The sequence below is a fragment of the Mastigoproctus giganteus genome, chromosome 1 (genome assembly GCF_048544385.1).
Source record: "Mastigoproctus giganteus isolate SK-2022 chromosome 1, ASM4854438v1, whole genome shotgun sequence".
NCBI lineage: Eukaryota > Metazoa > Arthropoda > Arachnida > Uropygi > Thelyphonidae > Mastigoproctus > Mastigoproctus giganteus.
The window spans coordinates 68082468-68100952 of NC_143575.1; the positions used below are offsets into that span (position 1 = coordinate 68082468).

Consider the following 18485-nt stretch of genomic DNA (forward strand, 5'->3'; position numbering starts at 1 on the left):
CAATTCTTCAAAATATTCAAGATATTTCCAACTGTCTTCTTGAACTCTTGCTAAGTTCAGTTAGTCACAGCTTTGTATGCACATTATACTCTGATACCTGGTAAAAGCAACATTATGATCTGTTCTCTGTGATATTTCAAGAAAAGAAAGAATAGCAAATATTCTTTTTTGCAGATATCTGGAGTGGACATCCAAATCCATAACACATTGCAGAGATGTGTTGCAGATTTGGCAAAGTTTTTGAAGAATCCCTAAGCAGAAATGCCAAAGAGAAAATGTACCTGATGAGTATTCAAAACAGTGGAGTTTCATCAATGGAGGAAGAACTGATAATGAAGTGGAGTGTGAACTGTGCAAATGCTACATAAATATTGGTCATGGAGGGAAATCCAAAGTAACTGACCATATTAATAAAAAAAAAAAAAAAAGAAAAAAAAAAAAAAAGAAATAAACTTGTCCTGGAAATGCTGGTTTTTCGCAAAATTTCATGTAGTGCTTTCAATTGAAAAATCCAGTCAAGGACCATCTTACTGTAGCAAGTGAGTTGGCAGTGGCCTATCATATTGTTAAACATCACCATTCCTTTAGATCAGCTAATTGCAACAATGAACTATATAAAGAAATATTTTGTGACTCAGAAATAGCTGGTAAATATTCATACTCATGAACTAAAACTGCAGCTCTTATTAAAACGTTAATGGGGTATTTTGTACACAAGATTTATTGGCAGATTTAAAAAAATCACCGTGTATTGGAATATCTACAGAAGCAAGTACAACAAAACAGAAAAGATTTTTCCCTTAATTGTTCATTAGTTCTGTAAAACAAAAGGAATTCAGATAAAAATATTAAAAATTGAATCACTACCAAACGAAATTTCCGATTTCATTAGTGATTTTATAATTAACATGCTTTGTGAGTATGGTGTTGATATAAAAAAAGTGCATTGCTTATGGAACAGATTTTTTGTTGTTGTTTGGTTTTTAGGAGCATTAGCAACTAAGGCCATATTGCTCCGGGGATATGCGGTGGTCATTCTCTGATCTTTCCGCATCCTCCGTATTTGGTAGTCATGGGCTCGAACCCCAGTCTAATCAAGAAGTGTGTGCTACGCACTGCCGCTCCTGCCCACCTGGCTACGGAGGCGCCTATGGAACAGATAACGCTAACACAAATTTTGGGGACTTTTCTTAAAAGGCACAAACATTCTCTTTCGTAAATTTCACGAGAAAATTTATCTTGATTTACTAGAGTGAATATTCTGCACATACTTTGCATAATGCAATGAAGTCCCATGGGCCCACATTCTCTTTCTTGGTGATTCCCTTCTATTTCTGACACACACACACACACACGGTAATTCAATTTTATTTTATTTTTTGGTTGGTGCAGCAAAAGCCTCAGGCTTCCTTGCACCATATGGCTAATTATAATAATGATAAGTCAGGTGCTGAGTGATTTATCCTGTGATATAGAAATGGTTGTAGTAAAAATACTGTCATACTTTTCAACTTATGCAGTATGTACCAGGTGACTGAAACATGTTTGTTCTCCATTAGATATGCAGTATGAAAAGTTATTGACCCATTCAAAAATTTGCTGTTTGAGTTTGTACAATGCAATAGAGAGAATATTACAAATGTTTGAAGCACTGAAAGAAAATTTTTCTTCAGAGAAAAAGTTTTCAAAATTTATTGCAAAATTTTTTGTATCACTAGTAATGAAGTGTATTTCCATGCAATCCTTAACATTTTAGGTTTGTATGATCTAGACAGATAGATAGACAATATCTAAATATACTAAAAATTTAAGTTGCGCAAAAAATATTGTAATTGAGATAAAGAATTACGTCCAAGAAACCAGTGACATGTTTGCATTATGCACTGATAAAAAATTTATTCCTTTGGGTGCCCTTAGAATTTTATTGGATAATAATAATAAAAAGGATGAAATAGAAACATTTAAAGAGGAAATTTTTGAAATGTACATTACAACCTATGACTATCTTAAAAAAAATGTGGGTTGAACCCTTACTGAAAATGAAGTATATAGAATGGAGGTTCTTAAAAAGTTCCCCAGTATGGGAAGATCTGCAAAATATTTTACTGACATGGGCTTTCAAGTTGATGAAAATTTGTTATTTAATCGGTTTTCACTGCTTAAAAATTTGATTACAGAAAAATTGAAAGAAAGGAATGATGAGTGGCTTAACAGATCTTGCTACGGCTGATAGTCATCTTTTTTTCAATAATTGAATTTCAGAATTTGAGAAACATTGAAATTCAAATTTCTCAAATTCTTTCCACATTTCCATTGTGGAAATGTAGAAAGAATATTTTTTGAAAATAGAAATTCAATGGTCCTATGAACGAAATTGCTTGGATATAAAAACCATTCAATTTAGTGTTTACAGAAGAATTTGTAAACAATAATTCATTTTAAAAAAAAATTACATATTTCATCAAGGGGAAAAGCTTCTATGACATGATTAAAAATTGATCAAGGAAGGTGGAAATCATTTGAAATATGACTGAAAGCACTATTTTCTCCTTGATGAAATATGTAATTTATTTTTTTTAAAATGAATTATTGTTTATAAATTCTTCTGTAAACACTAATTTGAATTTTAGAATATTAAAAAACAAAATACCCACTGTCTTGTTTTTTTTTTTTTTTTAAAGAAATATAGTCTATAGAAAACAAAGCTTCTGAAGCTTTGTTTTCTTGGTCTTGGATTATCCTTCTTCAGAAAGAAAGGAAGCTGGCCATATATGCATTTCTTCTTGTTCTTCTGCAAAGAAGGGAGTTGTCTGAAACCTCCTTGACTTTGACATATATTTTTTCTTCGTGTCATACGTAGCTCTTCAGGTTTTTCTGGTTTTTATTTATCACTTTGTTTTGATAGAACAGCCAAATGCCATTTACTTATGAATCAGGGCCTTATTGCATGTACTGCATGAGGTATGTATGCAAACCTGACTGTAACTAGCATGATGACAAAGAAGATGCCTTTGCGTGTGCAGAGAGTTAGGAAATTAAACAGAAATTCTGAATTTTGTTAGATGAATCTGAGTGCTGGAAGAAAAGGGTAAATTACTTGAAGGACTGACACAATTAAATCAGGAGATTCATCAATTACTCAGCAGTCCACCTTAGTGTTAGAGCATACACTCAGGCACTGGCTGCAGGGTGGGATCACCAAAAACAAAATGCACTGGTCCCAAGGATGCAGTTATTCAGGGCTGGTGTTAGTGGTGTGCAAGTGAGACACTTGCCACAGGCACCACCTAAAATAGGTGCTGCCAGATGCATTATTGCATATATATGCGTGTTAAGATACGATATTATTTAGGTGACATTACAAGGTTTTGCCTCAGGCACCACAAATGCCAGTGTAGGCCCTGAGTTATTCTTGGGGACTATTGATGAAACAGGAAATATTTTATGTAATAAGGATTGGCAGAATAGGATCAAGGTATGTCTAGCATGTACAAAACTTTTTACTACTGCAGAACAATTATCTTTTAGCATTAGCATTAGTAGAGGCATATGATGCAAGAAAGCAAGCTTATGCAGCATCAGCCAGAAGAAAAAAAAAAAAAAAACTTCCACTTCACCCCTCCGTTCGTTCGAAATACCTGTCCAGCTGAGCCTTAAATTTATTTAGGCTATCAACTTCTACAACAAGGGATGGAAGTCTGATCCACCAACCAACCAACCACCCGCTGGCTAAAGACAAATTTCCGGACATCCAACCTACATCTGTCTTTCCTCAATTTGAATTAATGCCCTCTCAGGTGATTATTCTGAGCAAGAGGCATAATCCCATCAGTACTGAGCATGCTCAAACCATTCAACGCTTTATACACCTCTATCAGATCACCTAGCCGGTGCCTAGTCTCCAGACACTGTAATTTGCAAAATTTAAGTCTTTCTTTGTAAGAGCAACCCTTTGTTCCATTCACTAATCTTGTTGACCTTCTCTGTACTCGTTCCAGCAGCTCTACATCCTTCTTGAAATGAGGCCTCCAGAACTGTATACAGTACTCAAGGTAGGCGCCTCTGTAGCCAGGTGGGAAGGAGCAGCAGTGCGTAACACACGCTTCTTGATTAGACCGGGGTTCGATCCCGTCAACACCAAATTCGGAGGATGCGGAAAGGTCAGGGAATGACCACCGCTATCACGGAGCAATATGGCCTTAGTTGCTAATGCTCCTAAAAAAAAAAAAAAAACAAAGTACTCAAGGTTTGGCCTGACCATTGCCTTATACAAGGGAATAATCACCTTATCCCTGCTAGAAAAATTACTGTATATCATTGAAAAGACACCATGAGCTACTCTTGCAGTCCGTCTGCACTGCTCAGAGAACTTCATATCTGCCTGCACAAATACCCTCAGGTCCTTTTCATTCTCTACCACTGTCAGCGTAGTACCACAGAGTTGATACGTTGCTCTGGGGTTGCTGTTTCCCATATGTAGTACTTTACATTTGTCAATGTTAACTTCACTTGCCACCTCTCAGCCCATCTGCTCAACCTTTCCAGATCCTGTTGCAGCAGCATAGTGTCAATAGTGTCCTTAACAACCCTGGCAACTTTTGTATCGTCTGCAAACTTTGACATTAAGCTTGATATACCATCATCAATATTATTTATAAATACAGAAACCAATAATGGACCCAACACTGAACCCTGAGGAACTCCACTAATAACATTAGTCCACGATGAGCAGTGTCCATTGATTACCACTATCTGTCTTCTCCCCCTCAGCCACCCCTTTATCCATAGCAGCAATTTGCCTCCAATGCCACACTGCTCCAATTTGTGCAACAGTCTTCCATTTGTGCAACAGTATCAAAAGCCTTTCTAAGATCCAAGTATATAATATCAAAGTTATTCCCTGCATCCAGTTCTTTTGTGACTGCATCATAGTATCCAATCAAATTGGTCAGGCAAGACTTTTCCTTAACAAAACCATGCTGTGTTCGAGCTATAACTGAAGTCTTGTTTAGATGATCCTGCAGTGCTTCTTTAACCAGTGAATCCATTAATTCTCTTGGAACAGAAGTTAAACTCACAGGTCTATAATTACTTGTGTCAGCCTTTGATCCTCCTTTGTGAATTGGGGTCACATTTGCACATCTTCAGTCTATGGGTACCTCCCCTGAGTCCAAGGAAGCTCTCATAATTATGGCTAAGGGTTTGCTTACTTCCTTTGCTGCCTCCTTTAATATAACTGGATAGATCCCATCCACCCTGGGGGCTTTTTTTTTATGTTTATCTTCAACAATTTCTCCTCCACTTTACTCTCAGTTATTACAAGATTATCTAGCTTACTGCCAGAGTTGAATACACCTCTGGCATTCCCCTCGCTGAATAACTCCTCATGTGTGAATGTCGATGCAAAATATTCATTTAGCCTGTTAGCTACCTGAGCAGGATCATCAACAGTTGAACCATCGATATCAAGTGGACCAATCTGATTCATCCCCTTCCTTCACTCTTTACTGTTTTTCTTTGCACACTTTGCCAAAGATTTCTCGTAATCTGCCTTCGCCTGCCTAACCTCCTTTGTAACTTGGTTACAGATCAACTTATATCTATCATAGGCTTCTGTGTCACGTGTTAATTTATATGTATCCCAAGCATTTTTCTTCTCTGTCATATGTCTCATTAGTTCATCTGACATCCATTTAGGCCTAAACCTTGAACAATATTTCTTAGTTGGTATGTTAAGCCTAGTAGCTTCCAAGACAAGTTCTTTGAATGCTTCCCATTTTGAATTTGCTGTTGGTAACATTATCAGTTGGTCCCACTGTATAGAATTTAAATACTGTCTCAGACCATCGTAGAAAGAAATAACCCTTCCCTTTACCCCTGATGGTAGTTACCTCTTTGAGTAAATCCCACTTCAAAACATTGTGATCACTGACACCTAGCGGTTCCTCTATCTGCAGATTCTTAATGCATGAAGAATCACTACTGATAATCAAATCAAGAGGGAGTTTGGGAGGCAACTAGAGGGAGTAATACTCCCTCTAGTTGCCTCCCAAACATGCTGATGTAGAAAACAATCATCCAATAAATCCACAAAAGCCTTGCCAGTGTTTGAGTGACCAACCCACAAATTCCAGTCAATATCTGGGAAATTAAAATCCCCCATTATAAGACTCTCTGATTTACTTTCCCACTCTATTTCCCTGTACAGTTTCTTATTATGCTCATCAGAGTCATTAGGCGTATAGCACACTCCTACTCTCAATTTTGATCTCCCAGTGCTTATGTCACACAAAACTGACTCGACACTGCACTGACCAGCGATGTCGACTGGCTTCACTTCCTTGTATTTTATGTGTTTCTTAACTAATAGCATAACCCCTCCTCCCTTCCTATCCTGTCTATCCTTCCTGTACACATTGTACTCCCCAAATTCCAGTTCTGCATTCCTTATATCTGTGTGACACCACGCCTCTGATATCCCAACAATATCCGCCTTTGATGCTTTGAGCAATACCACAAATTCATCAAATTTATTTACCAAACTCCTAGCATTGGTGTACACGCAAGTACATGCAACTGTTCTTTTTCTTAGCTACCCTAACATAACCCATGTGTTTACTTGTACCGCAATGACTCCCAGCAGTCTCTGAAATATCCTGCATCTTGTTTTCCAGGCTTCTGCTCATTCTAATAGAAGCAGTGCAAGAATCACTTTCACCTCTGCCAATGGCTACTGTTAATCTATTAATCATTGTATCCCCCCCAAGCTAGCAGTTTTCCGACCCACTTAACACTGCCTCGATAGCATCAGCAAATATTCTTGCACCCTTTCTATTTAAGTGTATCCCATCCCTGTAGAAGCAGTCCCTTCTGTTAACAAGTACAGACCAGACCAAAAAAAATTCTACCCCTTGAGCCTTGCACAATCTTTCCAGGGCCGAATTGATCGACAAGGCTCTCATCATATACTCCCTCCTATCATGTCTAGGCAGAATTGCAGACAAAATTTCAAATTCAACCCTAATTCACAGCTTTTTTTCAACAGTGACCTGTACTTGTTAAGTAATTCTGCCGGTCTCCTACTCTTAATATCATTAGTGCCAACGTGTACAACTATATCATCTTTTGTGCCCTTAAAAGATGATATCTGCTCTACAATGTCATCAACCTTTGCCCCTGGCAGACATATCCTGTTCCACCTATCCTTTTTACAAAGCATGTTCCCCATTTCCCTGATAATAGAGTCACCAACAACTACTAGTTCCTGTGGAACCAGTGCATTCTGCCTTGGGGGTTGCCACTGTGTTGCGTGATGACCAAGTGCAAGCTATGGCGTTGATGTGGGCAGTGAAAGCTTGATGGGCCCCCTCACTTTAAATCCTTCGAGGGAATCGACCCTGTCCTTCAAGCTCTCATATAGGCCCATAACAATGCTGAGTTGTCACCTGATTTCGTTACACTCCTTGAATCGCGCACACACAAAGACATCCCACATGGTAATATCATGTCCCGTACCCGATTGCTCCACAAACATCATGAAGCAGTGCATTTTAAAAGGCTGTGATTCAGAGGGCAACTGCCCCCCTAAGTTCTCCTCTGAGCCACAGCACTTCTATTAGCTTGAGCCTTTTGCTTTGCTGCTCTGGTCTGAGTCATGATTTCGATTTAATTTCAATAAAATTTAAATTTCAGTACAAAATTATAACCCTAAACTTGTATCCCAACACAGTTATAACGCTATATATATTTTTCAGTATCAAATATTATCTACGAGTTCTTTTATTTAAGGGCACAAAAGGTGATATTGCTCTACATGTTGGTACTGATGATGTTAAGTATAGGCAATCTGAGAGACTTTATTTAACATGTTCATTGCCTTCATGCATATGAATGGTCTTCTTAAGCAGTCAATGAACAAGTGCAATAAAAGCATAGGCACACAAAATTAACAACTACTCAATACTGGTACACTGACTGACTCTTTGCAACAACATTTTTATTAATAGACTTGGCACACAGTTTTATTTTATTTATTTATTTTTTTTTTTTTTTGCTGGTGTTCATTTGTTCTTCACTTGTGTCAATGAACTTTTTATTAAAATTTCGAGATTTGTTCTGATTTACAGCTTAGCACAAAAGTGTTTGCTTTTAGCTACGAATTCCAAACTTTTATCTTTCAACCATAATTTATGAATTTTTGGGGTGCATGCTGAGGATGTGAGAATGCTAATGTTTTTCAACATTCCAAAAATAATGGTACACTGAATGCAAGCTCTCAAATATAGGTGGAATCTAACGTGTTGGCAAATGAGGCGATGTTAAGAAAAAGAAACTACTAGTTTGAGGATATCCAGACTAATAGTTTAATGACAGCCAGAAGCAAAGACAGAATTGATCCTTGCATTGCTTCTATTGTAGCCTGAAAAGAAGGAGTATCATAAAGCCTCCTGTGGATTAATAACATGGACTAACAATTACGTGGGCTGTGTAAGTTACTTATACACTAACAGCAGGAGTACATTAAATAAATTTAATGGGTTTGAAGTATTAGTAAAGCTATCAAATGTTGACAGTAGGTATAGGAGAAACATGTGGTCACTGATACTGGAGATGCAGAATTTGAATAAATTCTTTAGGTATGTTAATACTAGATTTTGTGAGTTGCTCTATACCTGTGAACATGACGCCCCGAAAAGTTCTAGTCCGACTTAAGGAATGTAGAGAATAATCCCCTCATATCCATTAAACTTTTTAGACCCCTAAATTTAACTCTAATGTCAAGCTACAGGACTGATGAAAATAATCGGTCCATATTTATTAAGCGGTTCAAAAATTAATATTATGTCAATCCACATAATGGTTTCCTTGCTGCCAGAGGTATGGTGTTTGAAGACAGAAGTCTTGAGCCCTCAATGTTGAGACCGAGGTGTCTGAACACTACGGTTCTGACAGTGGGGAAGATGTCCCACATTTTGAAAAATTGATATCGCCTTCCCAAAGAATTATTAGCACGTTGGACTAGGAGAGTTGGTTGGAAAAGAAGCTTTCTTTATCTAAAATAGAGGTAATCCCTGTTGTTTCATAACTAGAAAGAAAGGAATAAATAACATTGGTCCACTGGATATAAATAGCTTAACTACAGATTACTAATAAACTGAATAAATATTTTATATTCACTTATGAAGTTGTTAGAGACAGAATTAGCAAATATCTCTGATATGAATAGGGAATTAAATTCAAAAGGGTGAAATGGGTAACTACAGACCTGTAAATGTGACCTCTGTAGAAAGGAAAATAATGGAGTCAATAGTTAAAGAATAATTCTGATATCATATATACTCAATTCAGTATAGTACTTTGATAAATAGCACATGTACAATTACCATGCAAGCTGTACATGTGGCATGTATCAAGTTACTACTATGGATAAAGGGATGGTTAAGCAGTAGGGCAGAAAGAACAATTATAAATGGACACTGCTCTTCATGGACTAATATGATGAGTGGAATACTAAAGGTGTTGATGCTGTGCCCCTTATTCTAAAAAGATAACTCTCCTCTAAAGAAGTCTCTAGCCCATTACCATCTTTAATATGTATTAATGATAGTGGCGTAAGGTATTTCAATCCTGATATCTAAGTTTTCTAATGTTACAAAGTGTGCACATTGGTAAATGATACTATCAAGGTAACACACCACTTCAAGATCTAGGTAAACTAAGATGGCAACTGAGTAGCAGTTGCCACTTTCCAGCACATCTTATTTGGGTAGCAGTAATCCCAGAAACATACACTATTTAGATAGCAACAAACTGAAAGGTAGTTTACAAGGAAAAACGGGTAATTGTATAGCCTGATGTGAAATTCTTTGAGCAGTGTAAACAGTTATACTGCAGTCACAGCATGGATTTGTTAAGGAACAGTCTTGTCTGAACAAACTCATTAGATACTATGACACAGTGAAATCAATTTCATCATCATATACTTAGATTTCAGAAAAGTTTTTGATACTGTTGCATACAAAAGACTCCTGTACAGATGAGATCAGTGAAAGGCTGCTTGTGCAAGATCCAGGCAAAAACTAATCATCTTTTCCTGGATCTAAGACAAGCAGCTAATGAGAGAATTAGGTAGTGGTTCAGATTTTTGGATCCTTTCCTGGTTTGGAGAAGGCAGGTAAGGTTGTCTTATGCCAGAAATCTGGAAACTGCTCTTCAAGATATACACAATCAAAGTTCTATACAACGACCCCCCCCTCCAAGGGAATGAGAAAAATGGTCATTATATCTGAAGGACATTATATCAATTGTTCATAAAATCAGCAACAAAACAAGTAAAATCTTGAACATTTAATGTAATTCTACTAATACAATATAGTATAATCTTATTTATATGTACTACTGTATTATAACAAGAAAATTATGATCGTAAATTTTGCATTGATTGCAGAGTGCAATTAAATTTCACTAAATAAGTTACGTACCTTTCAAGACCTAACAAGAGAATTGTTTCATACTTTAAAATAATCTGCAAAACATGCTGTTTCAATGACAGAGCATTTTTTAAAAAGAGAATTATGAAGGTGCATGACAGCAGTTATTTCACTTTCACAGTTAGGCTGTGACGTACATATTCTAATCCTTAATCAGCATCCTTCGCTAAAACTTCTTGTTCAACCACAGCAGGTTCTTCATTTTCATCACTACAAATTTCTGATTCCATTACATCTGCAATGAGTTCCTCTTCATTTGTGCATATCCTGAAACAATCAACATTCACTTTTGCATAATCTTTGAAGCTTAAGCTTTCCTGTAAGTTTAGGTGAGGAAGCACATGCTCAAATATTTCTTCCCTATTATCGGACAGTTCTTCACAATTTATTGAGGAAGAAGCATGCGAAACTTCACACACTGCATCATTCAAGGCAGTAAATTCAGCATGTTTGTAGCTGTTTTTCATCAATTCATCCCAAGCTGAAACACATAAATACATTGCCTGCAGGATGCCAATTTTGCATTGAATTTTGCTTTCAAGACATAGCACAATTTTGTTTAATAGCATTCTTCAGTAGTTTTTCTTAAAACACTGGATTACACCTTGATCAAGTGGCTGAAGAACTGACGTCATATTTGGTAGTAGGTACTCGACAGTGATTGCATGTGGGCAGTTTACTTGATAAACAGCAAGATTTCAACAAACAGCAAAATTTTTCTATTCTTCTTACTCATCCTGTGACAAGTCTCTGATCTATTCTTTGTAGATTTCTGATGTCATTCATTCATGACTTTTGGTTTGCTCAATACATAGTTGGTAATGTCTTCAAACCCTTAAAGCATCGAGGCTTCTGAGCTTTCCCAATGATTAAAGAGTCCAGTTTCATCAGCATTGAAGACGTCATTGTGGTCGTAGGTGAACTGCAATCATTTTCAATCCACTATAGGATGGAGGCCTCTTCAATGATTCACATTGAGTGAAATGGATCATAATCTGCCACGCTGGTCCAGTGCAGGTTGGTAGTGAATCATTTTTAGCAGTCAGGGGTTTGAACCCCGGTCTACTACACTCCTGCTCCTGATTCCACTGGCTACGGAGGCCTCCTTATCTAGGGGGGGGGGGTCAGGAGCGGGAGTGTAGTATTTGAAAGATCGGCCATGATGAGTCTTAAACTTCTGGAACCATCCATCTGAACTTTTAAATTCTTCAATATCTATTTTTTGATGTGCAAATGATTCAGGCTTAATTTTTAAAAGATTACCATCTATGGGAATGTGTTTTGCCTGCTTCGTCATTAGCCATTGCAAGAGTACCTTTTCAAGATCCGGTTACTTCGCCTTTCATGCTTGAATCCTACCCGGTGCAGCAGATTTCTCTATGCTTTCAATCTTTCAGCATAGTGAACAGAGTGCTCTCAGGAATGCCGAACTGTTTGGCAATGTCAGTCTTAGAATACACACCATTATTTACAGCTTGCAAAATCCTAATTTTATCTGTGATTGGCAAAACTATCCACTTTCTTGAAACCACACCAATAAATATACATTCTAACTAATGAAATGAATTTATAGCCAAAGTTTATTTCATTACAACACTGCCAGAAAAAAGTGTGGGAAATCTTAACAAATTATTTCTCACGGTCAGGCTGCAAGCTGGTCAATTATTTCAATATACTTGAAGCATTCTGTCATTTTTAAATGCAAATATTGTAATAAAAGAGTAAAAATTCAGATTAAGAGGTAGAAATTTATGGTCACTACAGAGAAATCCTTTAATTTTTAATGTTGTTATACTGAATGTAAAATTGAGAAATTGGCCAGGATCCACCACACAGGACATTATAACGCATAGGGAAGTTAAAAAGAGGGTCGCTGTAAAGAACTTCGACTGTATATTCTACTGTAGAGACAGAACAGAAGGCCACAGATTCTGATGAAAGGTGTTTAATCATCTCAAAATGGATGTTGTCTGAACCAATGGCACTCACCTGAGACAGAGTGCTGCTTTCAGTTCCCACTGTATAAAAGTCTCATTGTAGGCCTTGCATCTATTTGAAGACAGCTTCAATCTGTTTTTTTTTTACATTTTTGTTTGAGGGCCAGAAACTCTGGGGGGGGGGGAAGTTTCAGCAGACACTTTAGCAAATGTCTCCCCTAGAATGTTCAGAATTGCAAGTCGGTTTGCAAATGCACATATTATATACATGGATCAATGAAGAGTGTGTATATTTGCCCTTCATTACCTGGATTTTCACCCAAAACAGTTTTTTTGGTTTGCTGCCTTGGAGATGGATGGATGATGTGAAATTGATCCAAAGCTCCTTCTAGTTCTGATGTTGGATATAATGAGTTTTGGCACATGTACATTTGAAGGCTATAAAGTTATCTGTGGTAGGATAATGTTTAAATATCTCTCATGCTGTGTTTTGTGCCTTTCTGCATTCTACCATGGTTTTGGAAATAGTGGAAACTAAGTAGATGTCTTTGGAATTAACATTGCTGGTGCTGCTTGGACAATACTTTCTGTGACATACTTCACTGTTTCATTGATTGGCTTCTGGCTGGCTCTAGCGATGTTAAATGTTGCCAGGTGCTTAAAAGCATTTCAGTCGACCTGATCAATTTTCCACCGTGATATCCTCGACGGATAACATGGACTCCCACTTCTCAAGGTGGACACTGTAGGGAAATAACCAGTTCCACACAGGGAGGAGAGAAGAGAAACAGATAGAAAGGTCAATGGTGGTAAATATAAATAAGCATGTGGAAGAAGATATTCAAGCCCACCTTTAGAAGGGCCGGGTCATTGCTATTAAGCATATGCAGGATAATTAAATCCAATCCCTTCCATTGATATCTCCATTACTCTAGAGAGTATTATGTCATTGAAGTTCCCCAATAGTATACCAGAGGATGGCAGTGCTTAATGATATCATCATGGTCTGCCTGAAGAATATTGTTTCCATGTGGAAAATAGATGGAATAAATAGTTAAGAGGAAGTTACAATGCCTCTGTTAGTGAAAAGTGGCACAAGTTTAAAGGTGATATGGTTACTCACAAGGATAGCAACTCCTCCATGCCAGTGCTATCCCCAATTCTGTCCTTATAACTGTACAATTATGCAGGGAAGTCTTCATTTGCCTTTTAAAAACATCTCCTCTAAGCAAAAGTAAGTTGGCTCATGCTTATGTTGGACATTCTTGATATCACTATTTCAAAAGAATCCATGGCAATTCCACTGTAAGAATTTGAATATGGCAATTATTTAGGTTTGCAGGATCCATCTGTAGACTTCTGAAGGGTTGAAGAGCTATGTTTTCTCAGACTTGGGTTTTATCCCTTTTCGGCAAGTATGGATGTTGTCTGATATCCATTTCTCCCTCAGAAAAATGTTCAAAGACTGAGCCTTCTATGGCCTTCTTCACTTCTACATCCATTTGTTCATGTGATTCAGGAGGGTGGGATTTTGTGGCTTTTTTTGTGTGTATGGACACTTTTGAGAGAGGGTGTGTAGTAGAGGTACTTTTATAAGCTTGCCACTTATTGGTTCTTTTGAGCTGGTTTTAACAAACTCAATAAATGGTGTGCAAGAGGCATAAAATGACCATGGTGTGGTATGGTATGGTCATTTCTGTTTGTTCCCTGATGGTATTCTTCCCAGAAACCTATGCATATGAGGACTTACTATTATTTACTGGTTGGCCATGTTTTCTGGCCTCTTGATAGGAAATATTCAGTTCTGTTTTCTGTTTCTGAATTTCTTTCTCTTCTTCCCTTCTTCTGCTCAATTGTATGCAGGGTGCTCTCCTTCATAATTTGTACAATTTGGTTTTGAAGCTAAACATTCCTTGCTTTTATGGTCTTCAGCACCATATCAAGCCCAAGCAGGGCTGCATGACAAGTTGTTTGTGAGTGGCTGCACTTTTGGCACTTAAAAAAAAAAACCACCGTGGATTTGGAATGTAAATCCTTACTGGGCAGTTTCAGTAGCCAGCCTTGATGGAATTTGGAGGCTGGGATGTTGAATATAAAGATAAACATTCAAGCAGAAAATGAAGAATATTACAATATAGGCTTAACTGTACAATAATACTTTACTACAGCTTTTGCAACACAAGTCCTCTGCCTTAAACTTACTTTATTGTTTTTTTTTGCCTAAGTAGTTAAAAAAACTGGTTCTGAACAAATAAATATAATTACATAATCGATAATGAAGTATTTCTGTATGTAAGCTCACATAAATGACTAAACCTATCCAACCATCTGCTGGAAATTTAGTTCTGAACTTAGCAAAGAATCCATTTTTCGTTATTTAGCATAAAGATTAAGATTGCAGCACACTCAAATTTTCATGATATCACAATTACTTGGATGTTTGTATTTTTTCACTTCATACATAATATTAACCTTTCCGTGACAATCAGTTTATTCCTTTTCGTTGTCATAATGAATAAGGGATTAAAAAAAAAAAAAAACACATACACAGATGACTGTGATGTTACACAATGCATGATGCTTAATATATATCACTCATGAAAGATTATGGTTGTTTGGTAACAATTTCCATGGGGGGGGGGGGAGGAGGAAGGTTGAAAATTTTTAAACTAAATGTGGATTATTTACCACTGCTTTGGGATGGTAAAACTATTTATTAAATAAAAAGATTTCAATAAATGTAGAAATGCAAAATAAAGATTTGACTCTATCTGGGCAAAAAATTTTTTAGCAAGAGTTGACCAAGAAGTCTTTTATCAATACAGAAAACTTTGATGAAGTTTTCTCAAGTGATGTGTTTCTCATTTGTTGCTCCTAACAAAGGGTGGGGTGATAGCGCTGTCATTCAACTTTCACGTTGTATAAAATTAAAAGTTTTATTTATTTATTATTTAATCCCACATATAAGAATAAAAATTAATCACAAAAATAAATATAAATCCTTTGATTTTTGTTTTTAAATGCAGTTATCCCCTTGGGCCATTGGAAAAAATATGCATGTTCTCACCTCATGACGAATTTTATTGATATCCAACACTGTCATCTGTCAGAAAACAGACTATGTAGTGTTGTAGTGTGTTTTCTTCTAACAGACTACAAAACAGTCTGGGACCAAAGTCAAATTTAGCACTAGCTGTTCACAATTTTTTAGACAAACTTCAATGTGAAAGCCCAAGTAATATTTAAATTAAAACTATTTATATATTACACACACACACACACACACACACACACACACACACACACACACACACACACACACACACCAAGAAAACTATATGCCTTCATTTCAGAATGTCCAGCTTTGGGATAGACTAATTTGTTAGAAAGAAACATCACTTGTTACACAAAACATGCTTTTACATAGATAGACACTGCAAAACCATGGCTTTATTCAGGTTTTATTTTTATCTTGTTCTATATATTTGGAAATGTCTGACTGCAGTATGTAAGTGCATGCATGCACAAACTCCTTTGGTTTTGGTTTGGAGATTTTTTACACACCAATTACATCGGTCTTCTGATAAGTCCTATAAGATAAATATGTTAAATGTCTCAAGGTTATACTTTGCAATATGTACTTAAAACGGAACAAAGGTTAGCAGCGATGATGCCCAATTTTTAACTGGGGTGGAAGAAATGAAAAGCAGATGATCTTTATGAATGATCCCTTCTTAAAACTTGTGTTGATCAACAAAAAATAAAACTTACTGTTTCACTTTATCTGGAATGCACACATGATCCATCGGTATTAAATCAGACAACTCTTGCAAACTGTTTACAAAACGAAGCTTTCGACTAAATTTTGAACTGTTAAAAAAAACATGAAAATAAAGTATTAGTGAATATATATTACTGAGTTTTCAACAGTTATATAATTATTAAAGTTCTCATATATAAGATATTCATAAAATTCTTGTGCACTAATAAAAAATATTTTTAGTTGAATGCTTAAATTTTTTCATCGTAATCAGGAAAAATCTCCAGAATTTTTTTTTTACCAGTTTCTCTTGAGTGCATACAAATTTTAGACCTTTGAAGAGTAAACAGAACTTTTGAAATGTCCTATAACAATAATTTAAGAGGAGGTACATCACATCACAAATGAGACAATCGAGAAAAATGTTTGGTAACATGCAAATAAACTTCATCTTACTGAAAAATTGCATTTTTAAAAAACTGCATGCCTTGAGTCAAATCTGTTTGCATTTTTTAGCATTAAATCAGCTCACACACCAACCATAAGAATAAGTATTTACTGTAACTAAAATATTTACATATTAAAATAAAATAAATATTTACAAAAACTGCTATTATATTAAATTAAATTATATACATGTAAAAAAACATTAAAACTGATAAAATACACTAAAATAAACCGGATTAAAAGCGATAAAAATCTCTGGAGCTTTCGGAAGCATCGGCTTCCTTCCTCAGCAGTAACAAAACTTCCTGCAGCACGTCCATATATAACAGGCTCACGGTACCTATACACGTGGTGCAGTCGGCGCATGGTCTGAACTGGAAGCAGAAATAGCTCGGGAACGTGTTAAGCAAAATCGTTCATCCGTACTTAGGATGATAGTTTCAAACAGAGGATGCATGCGCATACCCCTGTCCCTATTCATAATATTGTGGTCGGATGAACAGATTCATAGGCTCTCGAGCCATTTACGGTTCCAGAACCCATGCGCTCGATCCACGATAACCGCATCCTCTGGGGAAATTTGATGCTGCTTCTCCCAAAAATGTTCGGCCACAGCAGACTTATTGTCATCAGCAGTTTTTATAGCATTTGCATGCTCCCCCAAACGATCCTTGAGCCGTCGTTTTGTCTCGCCCACATAACATTCCCCACAATCCGGGCATTTTATCTTGTATACTACTCCACTACTCAGGTCCTTTGCTATTAGGTCTTTTACCTGAGACAACACTGTGTGCAAATACCGCCCGGGAAGATGCACACAGCGTGTTTTATAACCCAGCAAAACTCTAGCGAGATGCTCAGTAACGCCCGGATAGTAAGGAATGTACATTCCTTACTATCCGATATTCCAGATGTGGGCCAGTTCCTTGAGGTTGTCACAGACATTCTCTCAGATATGCCAGACAAGCTGTACTTGCTACCTGGGAGTCCAAAACGCTGATGAAACTGATATTCAGGTGACACTCAAGTCAAGTGGACCCAATTTCGGCGAAGTCCGGATGGTCTGTGACAGCCAAATCCTCTGCTTGCACCTTGACGATGGTGGGACTGTTAGTAATCCTGGGTATAACCTCCATGCACAAGTACATGGTGGGTGACCACCCAGGTGTGAATCAACGTAAGCAGGGGTCGAGGTGTGGCGCCCACACCACATGGAGGAACGCCGCCCCTCTATGTTACCAGGCAGTACTAGGTGGTAGATGACTTTCATCAACCGGTGAAATACCACCACTTTGCTTATTGGAGGCTTGAAGTGGTGGAACCCATGTTTAGTCTCTAGAGCTAAGTTCCGGCCAACCCTTCCCTATCTCTTCCATCATGCAGTAAAATTGATGACTTTTGAGGTTATGATGAATGTCATGGCGAGATCCAATATTCCTTACATTTCGATGGTACAGCTCTAAAACGGTGTTCGCAGGCCGGCTGCTAGTTAGTACACCGGACCAAACCTATTGGTAACTCTCTAGGAGGCTTCCGGATCAGCTAGTGTATAATCTTGCTACCTCTACTCTGCCAGATAGTGACTGGAGAGAGTCCGAGTAGTGTGTATGCGGGGAGCATTGTCAAGGCCATGTTATGTCAAGGATCTGGGTATATTCTTACCACATGTACGAAATATCCAAAAATTTCATTACTTCATACAGCATGTCCCACCCACTCTTTCTTACTATTGAATACACCATGAATTGTAAAACTAATAGAGCAAGCTTATCTGCGAAAAGATCTAAACCTCCCAAGGACTTCCTAATTCATTTCACAAATATACGTGGTCTCAATTCTAATCTCAACGTT

At 37.1% G+C, this 18485-nt stretch overlaps 1 protein-coding gene across 1 annotated transcript in view; it reads right to left on the minus strand.

The window, feature by feature from the left end:
* The window catches only part of LOC150090874 (uncharacterized), a 628907-nt gene that overhangs the window by 70544 nt on the left and 539878 nt on the right, over positions 1-18485 (minus strand). The window contains exon 19 of the mRNA XM_090375379.1: positions 16199-16297. Coding sequence (XP_090231505.1) covers positions 16199-16297 — 99 coding nt within the window. The remainder of the gene's footprint in view (positions 1-16198; positions 16298-18485) is intronic.